Below are 21512 nucleotides of genomic sequence, written 5' to 3' on the forward strand. Positions count from 1 at the left end.
GGAGAATTGGCTTTACTGCACAAGACCTATTATCCTTTTTATGTTGTGAAGTGCCCTGTGATCTTCAGATGAAGGGCGATAATATTATTATTTAATAAATAGCAATAATAACTTAATCTATAATGATGTAACCTGAATTTGCTGGTGTGTGGTTGACTCCCCCCTCCCCTAGAAAATAGCTCCTTTTGCTTGTAGGAATGGTGTTTAAGTTCTGAAGAGGCTGAGAGCACCTTCTACTCAAAGTTTGGAGAGAAACTGATTTAATTAGCTGATGAGTTATGGCCATCCCCACACAATGTCATCCCACAGATTCCTGTTCTGTTATTTATGCCTGCTTTCCCCCTTTCAGCCAAGTAGACGTTTTTCAATAAGTATCCATTAGCTTAATTAATTTAGTTGCTAAAGGCCCATTGGCAGAAGTGTAAATTGCTTCTCTCTGAGGGAATCTAGCCAGGCCTGTTAGCACGGTACAGATGTTTCCCGCCAGGAAAGGGCCAGGAGTGGCAAAAAAATACTCTGTTTCATTTCTATCCTTTGGAGTTCGAGCCTGAAAGCCCCGAGAAGAAGGTGCTTATTTTCGCTTGAAAATCAAATGATATGGATTCCTTCCAATGTCAGGTCCAGGGATGATCAGATTTAGAGTGGACGGCAGGACCAACCCGAAACAAGTAGGTTCTGCGTATTTGGGAGCTTACCAACTCTGGAGAAGAGTGTTAGATTGCATACACACCATGCATTTTAAACTATGCACACATCCCCTAAAGTATCATGGGAACTGTAGTTTGTTACGCTCTCTAGGAACTGTAGCACTGCGAGGGGCAAACAGTTCCTAGGATTCTTTGGAGAAGAGGAATGTGCTTTAATTGTACATCGTGTATGGCCACTTAATTTGCTGATTTTTGAGGCATGGTGAAACGAACCTCCCTGCCAACTACCCCTCTGTTACTAAGTGTATTATTTCTGAGGTGTTCCGGGTCACTTTTTCTATTCACCCCACCTCGATCCTTGAGGTCCGTCTGTGTGGATAATCCCCTTTTATTATAACTAGGGATAACTTAGTAACGGGGTTCTCTTGTGCAGCTGTTGTGGCCTGTTATACATATACATATACATATACATATATATATATATATATATATATATATATATATATATATATATATATATATATATATATATATATATGTTATATATATGTTATATATATGTTATATTGCTCTGGGCTCCTGGGTTAAGAATACCTCTCAGCTCTATCAGTTCCGGGTCTCTCTCTCATTAGATCCCCCCACTGCGTCAGTTAGCTAAACCCTTTTAGCAATTGTGTAGCCTTACCGAGGTTTCTACCCCTTTGCTCCTCCTGAGTGAAAATCCAAGACACAAACTATCACCCTGCAGGTCAGTTTTGTCTTTCCCCTGAGTTCACCTCCTCATGAGCATCCATATATCGCTGGACCAAATAAAAGCCTCTTTTCTCTTGGCTCAACAAAAACAAGTCTTTATTTATTTCAGTAAAAGTAAGCGGCCCATGGTCACACAGTCTGCTTCCAGGGAACCAGTTGTCACTCTCCCTTGCTACAAATGTTTGAGGAGGGTCTCGACACAACAGTCTGCTGGTTGAATGAAGGCAGACCTTTCTCTGACCCAGCGTGACAACTCTTACTTACGCTCGCACAGGACAGGACAGGGGGTCATAGTGTATGGGTCTGTGTATTGCAGGTCAGAGAGAGTCTTGAAGCAAGCGAAATCACAACGGAGCAATGCTAGCAAACTGGTTCTCACTCTTCTATGACATTTGGCACAGGGATGTCAAAGCATCACCATACGTCAGCTGGAGGGCATAGAGACAGGGGAGCCAGTGTGGTGTAGTGGTTAAGAGCAGTAGACTTGTAATCTGGTGAACCGGGTTTGCGTCTCTGCTCTTCCACATGCAGCTGCTGGGTGACCTTGGGCTAGTCACACTTCTCTGAAGTCTCTCAGCCCCATTCACCCCACAGAGTAAGCTGGGTGACAAAATTCTTTTCCTCTTTTCTCCCACAACTTTCTTCATTTCAGCTTCCAGTGTGTGTGTTTTTTCATAGAATCATATAATTGCAGGGTTGGAAGGGACCCCAAGAGTCATCTGGTCCAACCCCCTGTAATGCAGAAATCCATGACAGATGACCATTCAACCTCTGCTTTCAAACCTCCATTTAAAAAGAGTCAACTGCCTTCTGTGGTGTAGTGGTTAAGGGAGGTAGACTCATAATCTGGTGAACCGGGTTCGCGTCTCTGCTCTTCCACATGCAGCTGCTGGGTGACCTTGGGCTTGTCACACTTCTTGGAAGTCTCTCAGCCCCACTCACCTCACAGAGTGTTTGTTATGGGGGAGGAAGGGAAAGAAGATTGTTAGCCGCTTTGAGACTCCTTAGGGTACTGATAATGCGGGATATCAAATCCAAACTTTTCTTCTTCAAACCACCAAGGAACTCTGCATGAACTTCTGGAGTATGGGGGGAGGCATGACACATTTCACCAAGACCTGCTGGAAAAATATCTGGAATATCTAGCAAAACTGGAGTTATAAAAAAGGTACAAGGACCCCTGACCATGAGGTCCAGTCGTGTCCGACTCTGGGGTTGTGGCGCTCATCTCGCGTTACTGGCCGAGGGAGCCGGCGTACAGCTTCCGGGTCATGTGGCCAGCATGACTAAGCCACTTCTGGTGAACCAGAGCAGCGCACGGAAACGCCATTTACCTTCCCGCCGGAGCGGTACGTATTTGTCTACTTCCACTTTGATGTGCTTTCGAATTGCTATCTTTCATAATATGACACCCTGTGTGGTGCCCCCAAATAGATCTTCTCAATTATGGATCTTTTGTGTCCCCCCTCGGTTCAGCAGGGGAACCAACCTAAATCAAACGTGCTTGATAGCTAAATAACACTAATATTCTTCACTTCTTCTTGTTTGGGATCGCCAAAGAATTGATGCTTTTGAATTATGGTGCTGGAGGAGACTCTTGAGAGTCCCATGGACTGCAAAAAGATCAAACTTATCCATCCATAAAGAAATAAGCCCTGAGTGCTCACTGGAAGGGCAGATCCTGAAGTTGAGGCTCCAGTACTTTGACCACCTCATGAGAAGAGAAGACTCCCTGGAAAAGACCCTGATGTTGGGAAAGATGGAGGGCACAAGGAGAAGGGGACGACAGAGGATGAGATGGTTGGACAGTGTTCTCGAAGCGACTGGCATGAGTTTGGCCAAACTGCGTGAGGCAGTGGAGGATAGGGGTGCCTGGTGTGCTCTGGTCCATGGGGTCACAAAGAGTCGGACACGACTGAACGACTGAACAACAACAACAAATTCTTCACTTGCTGCCTGGTGAGTCTCCCTAGGAAGAGCATTCAAAGAAACGGGGAGCCACTGCAGAAAAGGCCCGTTCTCGTGTTGCCACCATCTGGACCTCGAAGAAGGGTCTCAGATGATGACCGCAGAGTCCAGGTAGGTTCATATGGAGAGAAGCGTCCTTGACGTATTGCAATGTTAGGTTTAAGGAAGGTGGACCAACATGACGCTACAGGCCAAAGAGGAAGGCCCTGTAGGTCGGAGGTTCACAAGCACTGGGGACCTCAGTGGCTGAGCAATCGTGACTTGGGCATCAGTGAACTGGGTCCCCTGACACCACAGCATTGAACCCGTGCCAGAAGTCAAACTCAGCCTGCCATGATTGGCAGCAAAGGGGAGGAAGGAGCTCGAAGGATGGAGGCAGCAGCTCCGCGGAGAATCCCACAGCAACAGAAGAGAAGCTGGAAGATCTCCAACCTACGTCATTTGCTAAAGAGAGAGAAAAATCACACATATGGCAGAATTCACACTCCTGCATTCGGCTGCCTGCCCCTTCTTTAGTATGTTGGGGAGGCTCTCCTTTTCCCTGGCTGTGATTTTCGCTCTTTCTTCGTTCTATTTTCACCTTGGTAATAAAGTGCATTAAAAATAACACCTAGCAAATGAGGTCTGCAGTCAGGGACCTAACTGAATGCTGCAGTAATTCATGGTGTTTTTTTTTATGCCATTCATAAACTCCTCGCCGTGATGCAACACACACACTTGCCACCACGAGTTCGTCTCTCTGAATCACCTGAGACAAAAGCAGGAAATGGAAAAGGCTCCACTTCTGCATCCAGGAGAATTCAGTGGGGAGAAGGCTGCATCTTGAGGCTCTGGTAGGGTGACCGTCCCCTTTCTTGGACGATACGTCCTGGAGCACCAATTCCTGCATGACTGGGAAAAGTTCAGCTGGGGCGGCCTCCCACTGTGGGCCAGAGAAATTCCTTCTGCTGCTATTGCAACTGCAACGTGCGCAGCCGTTTACAGATAAAGGAAGTTAGGTCCCTGCCCTGAGGATCTTACAGTTAGACATGAGACCCCCAGGGTTGGAGTCAACACATGGCATCGTCAGGCAGCTATGGGTTATACCCAATGAAGCTCTGCTCAGATGATACCCGCTGAAATTCACAAACCTATTCATGCCCATTAAGTCCAATGGGTCTACTCTAAGTAGGACTAGCATTGGATACAACCCTGTACTGAAACTTGCCCTGTTGCCTACCCTCAGGAGAGACGCATGGCTCAGGCACGCTGCAGGCCCCGCAGTGTGGTGCCTAGCTCCCCCCCCCCACCTCACCTAACTACGCCTCTGGATTAGGCAGATTCATGGAGGAGAGGGTTGTCGAAGGTTACTGGCCATAAAGGCTGTGCTCTGCCTGCAAAGTTGGAGGCAGCATTGCTTCTGGTTTCTGGAAATCACTCGAGGGCAGAGTGCTCCTACAGTGGCGTAGGAAGGGGCGTGTGGTGGGTGCGGGGGTTATTTGTTCAAAGACACATTTTTGCCATTTTGTCACCCCCTTCAGCGATGACACCTGGGGCGGCCCGCACACCCCTTCCTACGCCACTGTGAGGAAGGCCTTGGCTCTTCACTTGAAGGAGCCAGTGTGGTGTAGTGGTTAAGAGCGGTAGACTGGTAATCTGGTGAACCGGGTTCGCGTCCCCGCTACTCCACATGCAGCTGCTGGGTGACCTTGGACTAGTCACACTTCTCTGAAGTCTCTCAGCCCCACTCACCTCACAGAATGTTTGTTGTGGGGGAGGAAGAGAAAGGAGATTGTTAGCTGCTTTGAGACTCCTTCGGGTAGTGATAAAGCAGGATATCAAATCCAAACTCCTCCTCCCTCCTCTTCTTCTTCTTCTTCTTCTTCTTCTTCTTCTTCTTCTTCTTCTTCTTCTTCTTCTTCTTCTTCTTCTTCTTCTTCTTCTTCTTCTTCTTCTTCTTCACTTGCCTGACTTGCCTGTTCCTTCTCTTCTTCTGACCCATCCTGTGCTCCACCCTCCAGCTCTGAAGCTCCTCCTGCCTCTGATTCTTGCCTCCTGGCTGGAACAGTTCCACACAAATTGATGCCCCCTTCTCCCAAGTCAGACTCCAGCCCCCCTGCCCCCTGTGCACATTCATCTGTGTCCTGCCAGTTCCGGACATTTAGCTCCCTGAATTTGTCTATTCCTCTTTTAAAGCCATCCAAATTGGTGGCCCTCACTGTCTCCAGTAGAAGAGTAAGTTCCATAGCTTAACCATTACCCCCGAAATTTCTATATTTGCATCTATATGTATTAATTAGCACATTCAGCATTATTATAATATTTGTACATCTCCCTATACAGTACCTGTAGGTCTCAAGGCGGTTCATAACACAAAGTTACAAAGCAAAAACAAATAATCAAAACAATTAGCCACACTAACATATGCACAGTACTAAACAATACACTCAACAGAAATTCCCTAAACAATACTTCAGCCTGCAAAAACAAATACAAGAATCCAAATTAACATATGACATTTAACTACAATTTAAAACAACCCCGCCCTCCAAATAACACAGCACCCTCCCAAGTTAAAACAATAATTTTAACACAAGGGGGCTGGACCATGTCCTTGTCCCTCCCTCTTTTGTCCCAAAAAGCCTGTCCAGAATGTCCCAATGTCACATACCGCTCAAACATGCCTTTATTTTCAATCTTTTCCAAACTGAAAGCAAAAAACCTCCACCCTAATCTAAACCTGGCAGTGACTCCTTTATAAATCTGGGCTCATGTTTCCCACGGCAAAGAGGTTCTTGGTTTTATGAGCTTCTTTCTAAAACGCCGGTTATGGGACTTTGCTGCAAAGCTTTCCCAAACCAAAGGAATTGACTGAGCACTGCCAAGCTGTTAAAACATTTTATTTTGGGGGGTGATTTTTTTTAATTCATTAAAAAAAAAAATACAAAACATCAGCCCTCAGGACTTTCAATCAAATAGAGTAGCCTGCCCTTGGAAGCCACAGAGACATTCTGAGGTTTTTCCTCTAACCACTGGCTGTAGCCTTAGCATTTAGGGCATTTTCTAGCATGTTGGCCTCCTTAGCTCTCCGGGAAGCAGATGATTCGCTGCAATTTCCAGAGCTTCCTTTCATAAGCTTACCTTCCCCACATCTGAGCATAGAACTGAAGAACATCGGAGCTGAATTGAGCAAAGGTCTCTTCCCCTCCCTCCGCCCATTTCAGTGAGCTTCTGTAGACCAGCGCTTGGGTCCTATCCGCACTGCATATTTAAAGCAGTATCAAACCACTTTAGAAGTCATGGCCTTCCCCAACATGTAGAAGGGATGTTGCTCTGAGGGAGTAACAATCTTGGAGGTAGCACCTGCATCATCCATTTAAAGCACTACGATACTGCTTTAAACAGCCATGGCTCCCCCCCCCCCAAGAAGTTCTGGGAGCTGTAGTTTGTTAAAGGTAAAGGTAAAGGGACCCCTGACCATTAGGTCCAGTAGCGGACGACTCTGGGGTTGCTGCGCTCATCTCGCTTTACTGGCCGAGGGAGCTGGTGTACAGCTTCCAGGTCATGTGGCCAGCATGACTAAGCCGCTTCTGGTGAACCAGAGCAGCGCACGGAAACGCCATTTACCTTCCCGCCGGAGTGGTACCTATTTATCTACTTGCACTTTGACATGCTTTTGAGCTGCTAGGTGGGCAGGAGCTGGGACCGGGCAATGGGAGCTCACCCCGTCACGGGGATTCGAACAGCCGACCTTCTGATCAGCAAGCCCTAGGCTCTGTGGTTTAGGCCACAGCGCCACCCGCTGTGTTACAGGTGCTGAAAGTTGTTAGGAGGCTCCTGTTCCCCTCACAGAGGTACAATTCCATACCCTCCGATTGTTCCTATTTTCCAGGGACAGTCCTGGATTTACAGAAGCCGTCCTGGTTTCTTGATTTGATTCCAGAATGCCCCAATTTTCCTTAGGATGTCCCTATTTTCATCGGAGAAATGTTGGAGGATATGGAATAGAAAGCTGGAACTCAGTTCTGGCACCTCTCAGGTGCGCACCATTGGCATTCTAAGAAAATGAGGGAGGTTTTCGTGGTAGAAAAATAGCACTGGTCATGCCCATATTTATATTGGAGAAATGTTGGAGGGTATGGATAGGATGTCCCTATTTTCATCGGAGAAATGTTGTAGGGTATGCAACTCCTATAGTTCCCTGGGGAAAGGGCTTGCTGGGAACTGTAGCTCCATGAAGGGAGCAGGGGGCCTACTAACAACTCTTAGCACTCTCAACCAACTACCGATCTCAGGATTCTTTGGGGGAAGCCATGACTGTTTAAAGTGGCATGATAGTGCTTAAAATGGATGGGACTTCCGCCATGATGGATTCTGCCTTCAGGACAAGAGGCAGAATGCATCTGAATGCAGTGGGAAAGGACTATCATTCTCATGTTCTGCTTGTGGGCATCCCATAGGGCAGAGGTACAGGGGTGTACCCAGGATCAAAACTAGGGGGGGGGGCAAGCCATGGTCGTTCAGGTTCAAAAACAAAAACAGCTTCAAAAAACAGAAAAACTCCCCCCCCCCAAACAGAAAGCCCCAAATGGCTGAAAAACTCAGTTTCCCAAGATCCTCAGTCCTCGCAAAGGAACTACTCACCATGCAAGGGAACTCAGTTTGCCAAGCTCCCTTGCAACGATGAATCCCGGCAACGATGAATTCGCCCCCTGACACTGCCCAAGTCTCAGCCTGCATCCCCATTTGACCAAGCAGGGTGCAGGCTAGGATCCGTCTCCGATAGGCACGCAGCTCCTTGTCGGCATGAGGGAGAGGGAAACAGCCGGCGCAACACACACACACACACACACACACACAGAGTGGCCAACTGCCTCGGCAAGAGCGGAAGAGCTCAATTGTTATTGAGATTATGGGAGGGGGAGAAAGACCAGTCTTGAGCTTTTTTTTCCTTTTAGGCTGCCGGTAACTGTTTAATTTTTTTTTGCTTCTAGGGGAGGCAGCTGCCCCCCCTGGGTACGCCCATGCAGAGGTAGGGAACCAACCTCAGTGTTATGTACTGAGTTGAATAGGATCCAAACTGCAGCAGTCTGATTGGTCCCAGAACAATAGGATTGAGATTGCAGCAGTCTGATTGGTCCACAGGAGCCACCCAATCCAGCTCCAGGTGGAAGTGAATCTGCACTCCAATTGGCATACAGGAGTATCCCGGAATTAGCCAATCACGTGGGGCCCATTGTGTAAATAGTGTATATAAAGCAAACGTTTTGGGGGAACTCCATTCCTCACTACTATGAGCTGAATAAAGAGCATGAAATTCACACTCGACTCCGAGTATATTTCACTCAGGCTGGGGTCTGAACAGGGCCCTCCCCAGGTCACACAGTCTCTGTCTAGGCCATGTCCCCTGCTAGGGATGGTGTCCGCAATTGCCACCTGAATCGACTTGTTCTGCAAAATGGTTCCTAAAAACTTAACAGCTTGCAAAAATAACCTACCGGTACCTGGCTTCAATTCTTCAAAGAACTATTTGTAAGTCCACTAGTACTTTGTGTGCCCCCCCCCCGGGGGGGTATTCAAATTCATCTTGAGGTGTCTGCAATGTGACATCATCACAACACACCATCTAGTTTAAGTTACTTGCCACAGAAAGATTGGGGAAAGCCATCAATGTCTATATTCTGCCCTCACGGTCTGGTATGCTTCTGAATACCAGTTTCTGGAACCCACAGCCGGGGAGAAGGGTCTTGTGTTCAAGCCCTGATTGCGGGCCTCCCTTAGGCATTTATTTGGCTGGCTGCTGTGAGAACAGGATGCTGGACTAGGTGGACTGATCCTGCAGACACGTCTTAAGTTATTTCTGCATGAGATTCCTAAATGGTAGTTCACCAGACCTCCAAGAAATTGGCAGCCGTTTGAAGAGGTGGAACGCTCGGGGTTGTAGTTAAAATACACGCTATCCCTCTTGGGAAATCTTAAGCCATCAGCATTTTGAAGGCCAGCCGCCCTGTTTTCTTTCCAGACAGAAGCGGGTTTGTGTGTGCGCACGCACACTCATGTGCCAAGGATGTGGTTCAGAGGAGAGCACAGTCTTTGCTGAGAGCTGCAGTGAGACCGCAAGAGTAATTTCACTTGGAACATGGATATCCTGCTGGGGACAGGGATTTTTTCATAGAAACATAAAATCAACCCATGGTGACCAATGATAGCTTGGTGGATTTTGGTATGCTAGTCCAGAAGGAAAAGCTATTTGTTTTGCTGGTGGGGTGGCATTTCTTTTCAAGTGGCAATTTAGGTCCAGTAAGGAGCGGGGCTGGTTTGAGAGTATGTGTGGAAATGGTTAGTACTCGGTCACAATTCCCTGATCTGTAAAATGGGTACAATGATGAGAATGCTGTGCATGGACACACAACTCCAGGAAAGTAGATTCTGGACCGCAAAAGCTTCTGTCTTCCAAGTGGGTCCAAGCGGTTTTGCCTTTGCTGTACCACTTTCCCCTGGAAAACCTGCTCTTTAGTGCTAAATTGGAACAAACAACAATCTGCAGAAAACTTGATGGCTGTTTGTTCCGATTCTGCTCTAAACCACAGGTTTCCCACGAGGAAAGTAGTGGGGCAAGCAGATGTGAGTCTGAGCCCTAAGTGCCGATCTTTAGAGCAGCCTCCCCCAAACTGGCGCCCTGAATTCCAAATATTTTGGACTATAACTCTCACCAGCCCCAGCTAGCAAAGAATGTACCTGTTTTAGTTTCTCTTGGCACCTTGTTTTTCCCATTTTAAGTACAGTTTGCCTTTATTTTCTCATCAAGTTTTTTGAAGACCTCAGTAAATTTCATCCGCAATGTAGTGTGCATTTCCAATATGCAATTTTGTCAAATATGAAAACGTGTTTTGTCTAATACACACACAGCTCTACAGCTTCCAGTGAATGCTGAGTACACAGCTTTTTAACCTTGCTTTTTACACCTGCGACGTGTGTTTTCAGGACCCACCCTACTCTGGTGACAGAGATCTGCTTTAACTGTTCTTCATACTGAATTATAAATTGCTGGTGAATAAATATAATAATATAAATATTATTCCTATTAATTCATAATATTAATGTTTGCAAGCAACCTCCCCTAATATACTACATTTTTTTGGTATGCTATTTTCACCAATATATGCATTTTTGGCACACCTTCCCCAACATATGTACTTTCGTACATCACATTGCAAGTGGAAATTGTGAAGGATAACTGTGTTTCGGGGCACATCTTGCTTTGGGAATTAGATAGGTTTGTATTAAAATGAGAACCAGGCTCAATCTCATCCCTATTCCTAGCCCTTAGCCATAATGACTAAGCTGGCTAGGGCTGATGGGAACCCGAGGATGCTTAAGGGTGGCAGAGAAGCCTCTGTCCCTTTTTTTGCTGCGACAAACTAAGTAAGACAGCAGGCCCTCTGAGGTTGTAAATTAGATAATGGGGATGCTGCACAGGCGACGTTTTTGCTCCTTTGATCTCAGTTTCTATTTTAACACTCGCCTTGCAGTTACCTCACTTATTGTGTTTTTTAGTGCCCGTTCTTTTGGCTAAAACAAATAAAACTGAAGCGGACTTCAAAATAATAAATCGCTATCATCAACACCGCCGCCACCTATGTCCCCACTGTGGAAAGAGGATGTGTGGATCCAGAATTGGCCTCCGCAGTCACTTACGGACTCACCGTTAAGTCCGCGTTCATGGAAGACAATCTTTCTTGGCTTCGAGTGATCGCCAAAGACGAAGAAGACATGAAAGAAAGGACAAAAATCTACAAAACTAAGCATAAGAAGAAGCTGGATGGTGAGGTGTTTAGAAAGTGGGGAGGGTAAGGATAACTTCAGCTCTCGATTACAGAAATCTAATAATCCCTCGTCAATGGACAATTAGCCAAATTGGCAGAGGCTGATGGGAGTTGGAGTCCAACAGCATCTTAAGGGTCACTGGTTCCCCATCCCAGGTATAGACAATATACCTGTATATACCTGCCAATGGGGTGTATGGGGTGTTAGGGAAGGGGTAGTACTTCTGGTGAGGGATACATGGTGCTCCCTCTGGAGAAGAAGAAGAAGAAGAAGAAGAAGAAGAAGAAGAAGAAGAAGAAGAGTTTGGATTTGATATCCCGCTTTATCACTACCCGAAGGAGTCTCAAAGCGGCTAACATTCTCCTTTCCCTTCCTCCCCCGCAACAAATACTCTGTGAGGTGAGTGGGGCTGAGAGACTTCAAAGAAGTGTGACTAGCCCAAGGTCACCCAGCAGCTGCATGTGGAGGAGCGGAGACGCGAACCCGGTTCACCAGATTATGAGTCCACCGCTCTTAACCACTACACCATCTTTGGTCCCCACCCAATACTCAACTTTTACCTGCAGCTCCTGGCAGGTGGTAGCGTGTGACAGCGGCTACACTCTGAAAAACAGCTTCAACTCGCCTGCTAAACCAGGTGAGGGTAGCCAATGGGTCTCAAACCCTCAGTGAGTTAGGGACTTCCCTTACATGCGAAGACAGTCTCTTATGCGTTGAGCAGAGGAGACCAATGGTCAAGAAGGCGGTTTCTGCACATGCCGTAGAGCAGGGGTAGGCAACCTAAGGCCCATGGGCCACGAGCGGCCCACGGGGGTCGTTTAACCGGCCCACGAGCCGCCCCCGAACCAAGTCACCCGCTCAGCGAATCCCCGCCTGCTGCGCTAAACCAGCGTGGTGAGGGGACTCACTTCCATGGCACTGAAATTGCGTCTGCCCATGCACAGACGCCGAAAATCGTGTCTGCGCAGACACAGACGCCAGAAATCGCAGGCGCGTGTGCGAGTGCAGTCCAGCCCACAGAGGGATCTCCGCTGAAGTGAACTGGCCCAGGCAAGGTGAAATTTGCCAATCCCTGTCATAGAGGGAAGAGCGGGACAGATGGGGCTTGTCAACCTGGGAAGGTAGCCCATCTAGGAGAAGGCAAACTCTGATCCTAAACCTCCACTGCCTTGTGGGATATCTTTGGGAGAAGGAAAGGCTAATGAATAAACCCTACACCAATCTGGAGTGTAGTCCCTAAAACAACTGGATGGCATGTTGTACGCCTCCTTCCAGCAACACCTGCAGCCAAGCTGGTGCCAAAACGTATTGCTCTGCTTTCCTTTGGACCACATCAGTGAGGCCAAGAGGGTGGCCCAGGACCTCCAGACACACGGCTCAGGCTTGTGCTCTGGGGAGGTCAGTTCAGTGCTGCAAAAACAGTGGCTTGACTTCACCTCCCAAGGCACCCTCCGTTGTCTCTCGAGACAGACAGATGCCAACAACCTGTCAATCGTTAGATGGCCACGGATTATAGGAATTCTATCATAGGGAGGCTCCTGTCCTGAGTTCCTTGAGAGTGTGTGGGCCTCTAAAGGCGGAAGTGCTTGAAATAAATAAACACTAGTGGTGTAGTGACATACTTGCCCCATTGCACATGCCTTTAGTCATGCTAGATGTGATGTGGGAAAACATGATTAAGATTGTGTGTGCATATCTATCTATCTAGTTAGTGTGTGTGTGTATAATTGGTTTTTACAAAATATGTGATAAATCATTGTTGAAATCGCAAATGTACAAAAGCATACATTTATTTATATTTTTTTAAGAAGCCACAGGGCGGAGTGATTCAGATCCAAACCACAGTTTAACCCCACCCACCCCGTCTTTTCTGCTTATGTAAAGAAAACATTTCCAGCTTGTGTTCCTCCAGGGCAAACAGTGGGGGAATGAATGGCCAAAGTGGCTCTGAGTGCTATAATCCATAGCCAATGTCGGACCTTTCCGGGGGGAGCCAACCCCATGGAACCAAGTGGCGTTTACTTCCAAGTAAACACAAAATAGTTATTGGGGGGCCAGCGCCCCTATCCTGCTCACGGATGCCAAGTTGAGTCCCTTCATCAGCCTCTCCAGGTAACCCTGTGGCCACACCCCCTACCTGAAACCCCCGAAAAGCCGCTGTCATATTGCCCCGACCCGACGGACCCAAGGCCTGACTCTGCATAAGGCAGCTTCAGCCTAGCGTGCCTGAAGAAGCCCAGATACTAAAATCCGTCCAGCTGTGCGCCACGGCTGATTTCCAACTGGGTGGAAGCCCGTCGAGGAACGTAGCTGGGCAGTTTTACGACTAAGCAGGTCCCGCCACCGGATTTGGGTGTGTAGAGGATCCAAAAGGCACGTCTCCTCGGGAGTAAGTCCCACCGACTTGAGAAAGGGGCAAGTCAGGTGGCCCCCGCCGACGGCAGAGCGCGAGGGACAGAGCGCGCGCGCACGCAACTGCGATCCTCCGCCCGGCTCCCCTTTGCGCGCCGTCGGGCAGGGGCGGAGGATCGGTGGGCGCGCCCAGAGGTGGTGGGCGGAGCCGAGGCAGCGCAGCCAATCCTGGCGTCCGGGCGGGGCCGGTCGAAGATGCGGCGCTGCTGGCGCTGAGCTGCGGCCGGCCGGGCAGCAGGTGCGCGTTTAGTGGCAGCGCGGCCGCGGCGGCTCATGATGTGCCTGGAGAGCGACGGCTCGTCAAGCGGAGGCCCGCCGGGCTGCAGCGGGCGCCTCCGGGTCTCGGCCGTTGCTGGCACGGGCGACGACGACGACGAGGACGACGGAGGAGGAGGAAGCGGGGACAGCGGCTGCTGCGGGCGGAGCGGCGAGGTGCAGACCCTGTCGGGCGCCGTCCACGCGCCCCAGGGCGGCGCCGACAAGGCAGCAGCGGCCGCGGGCGCCGCGCCTCCCAGCCTGGGCAGAGCGCGCGTGGCAGCCGCCGCCATCCTCAGCGTGGGAAACGTCCTCAACTACCTGGACAGGTACACCGTGGCAGGTGAGGCGGCGTTTCGGGAGATCCCCGGCAGGCGTGCCGAGAAGGAGCTCTCTCTGCCCCCGAGGGGGAAAAACCCACGCGCGCTCTACCTTATCCATTCATTCATTCATTCTCTCTCTCCATCTGATCTTTTCTTTCGGTCGCTTTCTCTCTCTTTTGACTCCCTACTCTTCTCCCTTGTTCCCATTTCTTCTTTTCCCATTTCTTCTCCTTTCCTTTCCTGTTTGTCCATCCTGCGCTTCCCTCCCCGCACGCCCTCTTTCTTATTTCCCTCCTCTATTTTTTTCTCCTTCCTTTTTTCTTCCGTTTATATCCTTTTCTGTTTTCCCCATTCATTTCCTTCCTCTTACCTCTCTCTCTTTCCCCCTCTGATTTTTCTCCCTTCCTCCCCATCTCCAGCCTTTCTCTTCCTCCCCTGCTCTTCCCCCTTCCCTCTTTCCTATTCCCTTCCCTTCCTCTCCCCGTCTCCCCTTTCCCCATCCTCTTCTCCATCCGTCCCCAGCGATCTGCTCGCCCTCCTTCCATCTGCGCTTCTCTCTCTCTCTCTCTGCCGCATGCTGTTTAGCTGTCCTATTGGAAAAAAGCAGCTCTCTGGCTTGCCATGGGGATGTGCATACAAAAGGCTGAGCAGAGCTGCGGGGCGGGGAGGTGAGGGGCGCCCACCGCCAGGCACCTTGGAAAAGCAGGGATCCTCTCCTGGATTTGGGTATGCTGGAGGTGGCCTGGTGCTATTGGCAGGGATGGATAGATGGATGGATGTTTTGGTCCGCATCTCTCCTTTGCACACATGCTTTGCATACCCAGAAGGAATCCATTGTGGTGGTTAGACAGCCTCCGCTGTTTTCGCTGTCTTGGTGTGAGAATTTGAAGGCTTTCTCTTAATTCCAGGCAGGTCAGCTGGAGGTGGTTTCACAGCCAGGGTTATCATTGAAAAATGATAAAAATAAAACTACTCAGGTCAAAAGATGCCCATGCTAGATGATGACCCACTCTCTCTCTCTCTCCCCCTACCTATGTTTACGATGGCTGAATTGCAGCGCTTTGGGTTTTTAATAAATAAATAAATTGGGGCCCCCGTGCAATGTAATTAGCTAAGCACTCCTTGTGTGGAGGCTTGCGGCATTGTCTTCTGCTCTTTAAATTGTGCTCCCCAGTAGACGAAGGAAGGTTCTGTTGCCCCTTCCCCTGTTGGGTTTTGCAATAAAATAAGTCCTTTGGGTTCCCAACTTGGAGATGTTTGCTTTACAACCCTGATGGGGCTCCCGAAAGTACTGGTAACTCCTCTGTGTTTGCACATCCCAGATCCCTGACACTGTGTGTGTGTGTGTGTGTGTGTGTGATGGGGGGGCTGTGAGGGAAATATGGGATGCCTCTCTGGATTCTGCATGGATGACAGGTACAGCTGTTAGACCTGAGATAAGATGTACTTTGAAAATGGATTGGGTCGGAAGGATGGGTATTTTCCAGTTAGTTTGGAAATATTGCGGTGTGTGTGTGTGTGTGTGTGTGTGTACTGCCCAAGCAAGTCATTGTGCGTGCTTGTGTGTGTATAATATATCCTGGATTTTCTGGAGCACAAGAAGAGGGCAATCTTGGCTTCTGTTTCAACGCTGCTCTTTGCAGCAGCACATGGAGAGATTTGTAGGAGAGCTTTTTTTCTTCTAGGTGAGAAAATGGGCTATGATTTCTCTCCCCCACCCCTTTTCTTTTTTGCCTGGAGGGGAAAACATGCTGGAAGGGGAACTGGCAGCCAGCAAGAATGAGCTGCTGTGTGTTTTCCCTTGAAATGCTGAATGCTTTGAAAATGCTGCATTTCCAACAGACACAAGTACTGTCCCCAGCTGTGCAAGGTGCCATGGCTCATAATTCAGTGCCTCTTTCTTGGAACCAGTTTAGTAGGCAGAACTGATGGTCCTCGGGCTTGTTCCATACGTAGCATATTTTCCTACCTTGCAGGTCTGTTGTGACTGGGGTGAAACGGGACAAGGGAAGCTTGAGTCCCCCGTCCCCCCCGCACGTGCATGTAAATAATGGTTGCCTGCCTTTGAATTCTGCCTTCTCTCAAGGGACCTAGAAACAATATTTAATCATCACGACAACCCTTTGAGGTAGCCTAAACTAAGATGTAGTAACTAGCTGCAGGACATTCATGGTTGAGCAGAGGGATTTGAATCTGCGCTTCCCATATCCAAAGCCAGTGCTCACTACTATGCTATATTGCCTCTGTAATCATGTTTAGATAGTGCTTATATAAGGCCACAGAGTGTCTTCTGATTGGGAAGGAGAATAAGGGGAGGCAGTTTATAATTCCTGCTGGGAACTGCTACACTCTCAAATCGGGATGGAAGGACCTGACATTGTCATTGTTCTCAGTTTCTTATTTCTTTCCCGGTCTTAAATTCAGTCCTCCACGTTTCTGCTTTAAAAAAAAGAAGAATTCTCATGAACATTCTTCAGCAGTTTGATTTTTTCCCCCTAATAAGCACATATTTGTATGTAGTTTTTAATTTTTGCAAAGTTTCTCCTAATTGAATGCATTTTTGTAGCAATAGCCTCCTTTTAAAGCACACTTTGCCCCATATTTATGCAATTTTGCAAACACTGGTGAGAGAAGTGCGTTGCAAAATTTGAAGAAGTGTGAATTTCGAAGGGTGGATGGGTGTATTCTTCCACTCTTTTGGACACTGCAAACTTGATCGATTCAACAAGAAATGCACCTCCACCCCTACCGCCAAGTAATACCATGGTCTGCAAGCCTAGTGTTATACAGTATGACGATACTGAGAGTCTGTGTGGTGTAGTGGAGTGTTGGACTAAAACAGCCTTTCTCAAACTTGGGTCCCTGGATATTGTTGGTCCACAATTCCCACCATCCCTGACCACTGGTCCTGGTAGCTACGGATGATGGGAGTTGTAGTCCAGCAAAATTTAGGGGCCCAAGTTTGAGAAAGGCTGGACTAAGACCTTGGAGACCAGGGTTCAAACGCCTACTCAGCCACGAAGCCCACAGAGAGAGCCGCTTTACACTAGGTTGGACTGTTTGTCCCTACAGCTTAGTGACGTTGGCTCTGACTGGCAGCAGCTCTCCAAAGTCTCTGCTGGGAGAGGCCGTTTCCCTTCACTTCCTGCACAATCCTCCTTAACTGGAGATGTCAGGGATTGAAACCTGCAAAGCATGCACTCTGCTACTGAGCCACGTTCCCTCCATTCTCCATGTGGGCGGGTTCAGAAAGCCCCTTACTGTGTTTGAAATTGGACCCATTTTCTCTACAGAGCTTGCAAGGGGTTCAGATTAGCTACTGCAGTGTGTGGTGGGGGCCACTGGCTACAGGCAAACTCTCCTGACACAAGTGGTGCTTCCATGGAGTACACACAACAGGGCGGGGCTTTTAAAAATGTATTTTATTTGCCGGCTTCCCAGAAGCATCTCCCCAGCCATGGGGAGAAATGAGGCAGTACTGTGGGGACAGTGGGGGCTTTTGTTTGCCATATTGGGGGGGGGGCAAAGTTGTTGAGTTTGTTTGTTTTTTGCTTTTTAAAATGAAATCCACCAAAATCTACACTTCCGACATGGGCTGCCATTCATTTTCCTGGACATGTCAGCTGCAAATGAGGGCCAAATACTGTTTGTGTCCAGGAAATTCCAGCCGTTTGGCAACCCTAGTTCTGCTGAGAAGGAAGCAGCAGGGCTCTGTGTTCGAGCAGTGCATGCAGAAATTCCCAGGTTCAATCCTCAACAACTCCAGGTAGGTTTAGAAAAATTGGATCCTGGAGATCTACTTCCCGTCAGGGTTGAGACCATACTGATGGCCTAGTGGCATGGCTCCGTATAGCTTCCTATGTCCCTCAGGGTGTTTGACAAGACAAGAGAAGCCTGACTGCTGGATCACTGGACCAATTTCTAGGCCACATCTAGGCCCCATTCATACCATATGATACCTCTCCAATCAACCATGGCTTCCCCCAAGGAATTCTGGGAGTTGTGGTTTCTTAAGGGCGCTGAGCGTAGTTCGGAGACTGTTCTCTCCCATGCAGCTGCAATTCGCAGAGCGGTTTAACAACAGTCCCTCTTCACAGGGAGCTTTTGGAATTGTAGCTCCATGAGAGGAAGAGGGATCTCCTAGCGACTCTCAGTGCTCCCTTGATTCTTTGGGGGGAAGCCACAGCTGTCCAAAGTGGTATCATAATGCCCGAAACGTATGGTGCGAACATGCTCGCGGCCTAGCACCTTTTCCTCACAGTGACCCACAAGATGCCTGTGGGAAGCCTGCAAGTCGTATAGACCTGACTTTTGGGCGACTGAGGGGAAGGCTCCTAATTTTTTGACTGTTGTCTATTTTCCTTAATCATTCCTAGGGTAAGGCCCTTTTGAGCTGGCTTATGTAAACAGCTGTAAAATGCAACATGACATTTCAGTGAAAACCAAACTGCGGAAAAACAGCTCGCAGGCCAGCAGTGACACGCTATTATTGTGAGAAATAGTGTCAGGGACAACCAGAGTGGGGGGGGGGGAAAGAGGGAGGGAACTTCCTCCTGGGCTGGAGGGGAAACCAAGCACATTTTGTATTCCTAGCGTTTGGTCAAATCTGCTTACGCCTCAGAAAACCACCGCTGTTCACTCTGGGAAGGGGAGAACACAAACGAGATCCTAATTTGCAACCCCACCCTGGTTCCTTGCATCCATTTTGTCAGGGAAGAGACCCCCAGGACGAGGTGGTGGTGAGAGACCTTCTTGATAGGGTGTGGAGCGACAGCCGGCCACCATTTTTCAGGAAATCCAGGAAACGCCTGTGTAAACAAAAGGCTGGGCGAATGTCAGCCGGCCTTGTGGAATGGGTGGCTTCCTCAGCCCTAACACATTCCTTTGTATGGTCCTTTTTTCTGTTTGGCTTCTGGTTCTGAAGATGGCTATAAAGCTGGGGAAGTCCCAAGCCCTCCTTAATGGGCCAAAAAGCTGGCCAGGACGTTAGATGCGGGTTGTGGGTGATAAGGGCAATGGTTTTGCATACCCCACCAAGCTATGCTCCAAACTGAGAAACCGCATCAGATGAGGAACCATTGAAAGTGTGTGTGTCTGATTTGGAGAAAAGAACGTTCAAAGGGAGGCATGGAAGCTGTTTACAAATCTATGAAGGAAGGACAAATGGAAGATGGAGTAGATGAGCCACCGGCCTGATCCAACCAGGCCCTTCTTGTGTGCTCCATTGCTCCAGAGATCAGGATTAGAAATTGCAGGGCGGGCAGATTTTGGGAACATAGGTAGCTGCTTCATAGGGACATAGGTAGAGCGTTGCTCTATCAAGAACAGTATTGTCTACACTGACTGGAAGCAGCTGTGCAAAAGAGTTCAGGCAGGGACAGTCCCAGTCCTACCTGGAGCTGCCATTGATTGGACCTGAGACCTTCTGCTTCCAAGACAGATGCTCTGCCACTGAGAGGCGGCTCCTAAATTTCTATATTAATGGTCTGTTTGACTGTGGAACATGCTGCACTTGGAGGTGGTGGGGTCTCCACCGCTGGAGATATTTAAGCAGAAACTAGATGGACATCTCTCAGGCATGCAGGCAGATACAGAATTCCTTCATTGAACCTTGGGTTTCTTGCAACTCTAAATTTCTATTATTATTATTATTATTATTATTATTATTATTATTATTATTATTCAAAGTTTTTTGGGGTTCCTCAGTAAGGCCTGTAATTGTGGATAAGCCTGTAGTGGTTAGTGTGTTGACCTAAGGCCTGGGAGACCAGGGTTCAAATCCCCACTTCATCATGAAGCCCATTGGGTGTCCTTGGGCCAGTCGTCAACTCTTAGCCTAACCTACCTCACAGGGTTGTTGTGAGCATAAAACAGAGAGAGGGAGAGCCATGTACGCCACCTTGAGCTCCCCGGAGAAAAATATGTGATATAAAAGGGGATAAATAAAGCTGAAATGTGCCTTGCTTGCCACTTCTGCTTCCCCTCTCTAATGTGCAGCTACCTTAGTATTCAAGGTGTGTTCGCATTGGGACAGATGTGCCCAGAACTCCGTGTCACCTGAGTGGGTGCCTTAAAAATAATAATCCACAGGTCACTGAACTATGCAGGATTTTTCATTGTGGACGTGCTGAGATGGCATGTAAAAAAAATGAGGACTAGAGCCTTGAAGCTAGTGCGGTGTGCGGCACGGCAGAGCACCAGTGTAATTGAAATGTAGCTTGCGTACGAATTCTGGGTTGCTAACTCTGCAAATGGAAAGGCAGCAGCCCAAGGTAATGAAAAGATTAGCTGAGGTTAATTACTCTGCCTGTGCTATATTTGTGCAAATGTGTTTCCCGCCCCCTCCCCCCCACCCTGTCCGACTCTAATTTGGAATCAGTGATTCAGCAATCTGGGTGCACATCCAGCCCCAGACAGGTGCCAGCAATGTATGTGTGTGTTTGTGTGCGAATCAGGTCATCAGGTGAAAAATCCGGTTTGTGTCTCAGGGCAGGTGGCAATTAGCACTACCTGCTCTTTAATGCAGCCAAAGCATGGTGTGCTCATTAAAGAACGCAGCAGCTTTGGAAATTTGGCCCCGTCCCAGTTGCAAGGGAGGAGCTGGAGCCAGAGGGATATCCGCAAGGTGACAGATTTCGGTGTGTGTGTGTCAGAGGATAAGGTGCAGTTTCTGCCTTGGTCACATCCTTATGCTTGGCTGCTAAGTCATAAGCCAAACCTTATGTGGTCATTTCCTGATACCTGGTTAGCAAAATGTGGCTTGTCTGTTGACTTCCGGCTCTGCAGTGATTAAGCTGTTAAGCTCTCGGTTGGTTTTCTTTAACAAAACAAAACAAAACAAAACTCTTCTGAAGGGGTAGGCAAAGAAATGCATAAATATTTGTGGTCATCTCCACCTTCGAGTGTACCTTGCAAGTTTTTTGTTTAGAATCTCAGGAATTCATTCTTGGATCCAGCACGGTCCAGCGGTTAAGGTGTTTCACTAGGCCTGGGGAGACCCAGGTTCAAATCCACCATGTTCTCAGTCCAGTCTGCCTGTTGTGAGGGTATAGTAGGTTGTGGTGCAGAGGACCATCTATAAAAAATAATAAATAATGAGTTTTGTTGCCTGGCATTTTGTCATCATTGACTCATTCACTTGCTGATGAGAAAAATCAGCTGTAAGACTTCCGCAACAGACAGCTGAAATTTGGCGTGTGTGTGCATTTGCTCAAGGGACTAGTTTACCCAGGTGACTCCCATTGTCCCTGGCCACGTTGGCTTAATGTCTAATGAAGCAGCCCCACGTTCATAGAATCATAGAAGTGTAGAGTTTTAAGGGACCCTGCAGATCATCTGATCCAACCCC

General features: G+C 48.3%; 1 protein-coding gene across 3 annotated transcripts in view; it reads left to right on the forward strand.

The window, feature by feature from the left end:
• Positions 1-13847: 13847 nt before the first annotated feature.
• The window catches only part of SPNS2 (sphingolipid transporter 2), a 94909-nt gene continuing 87244 nt past the window's right edge, over positions 13848-21512 (forward strand). For all 3 annotated transcript variants that reach the window (XR_004427965.1, XM_033172020.1, XM_033172019.1), the window contains exon 1: positions 13848-14184. Coding sequence is in view for 2 of the 3 variants with exons in the window: in XM_033172020.1 (XP_033027911.1) it covers positions 13860-14184 (325 nt within the window). In the remaining variant the exon portion in view is untranslated. The remainder of the gene's footprint in view (positions 14185-21512) is intronic.

This window comes from Lacerta agilis, chromosome 15, assembly GCF_009819535.1.
Source record: "Lacerta agilis isolate rLacAgi1 chromosome 15, rLacAgi1.pri, whole genome shotgun sequence".
Taxonomy (NCBI): Eukaryota; Metazoa; Chordata; class Lepidosauria; order Squamata; family Lacertidae; genus Lacerta; species Lacerta agilis.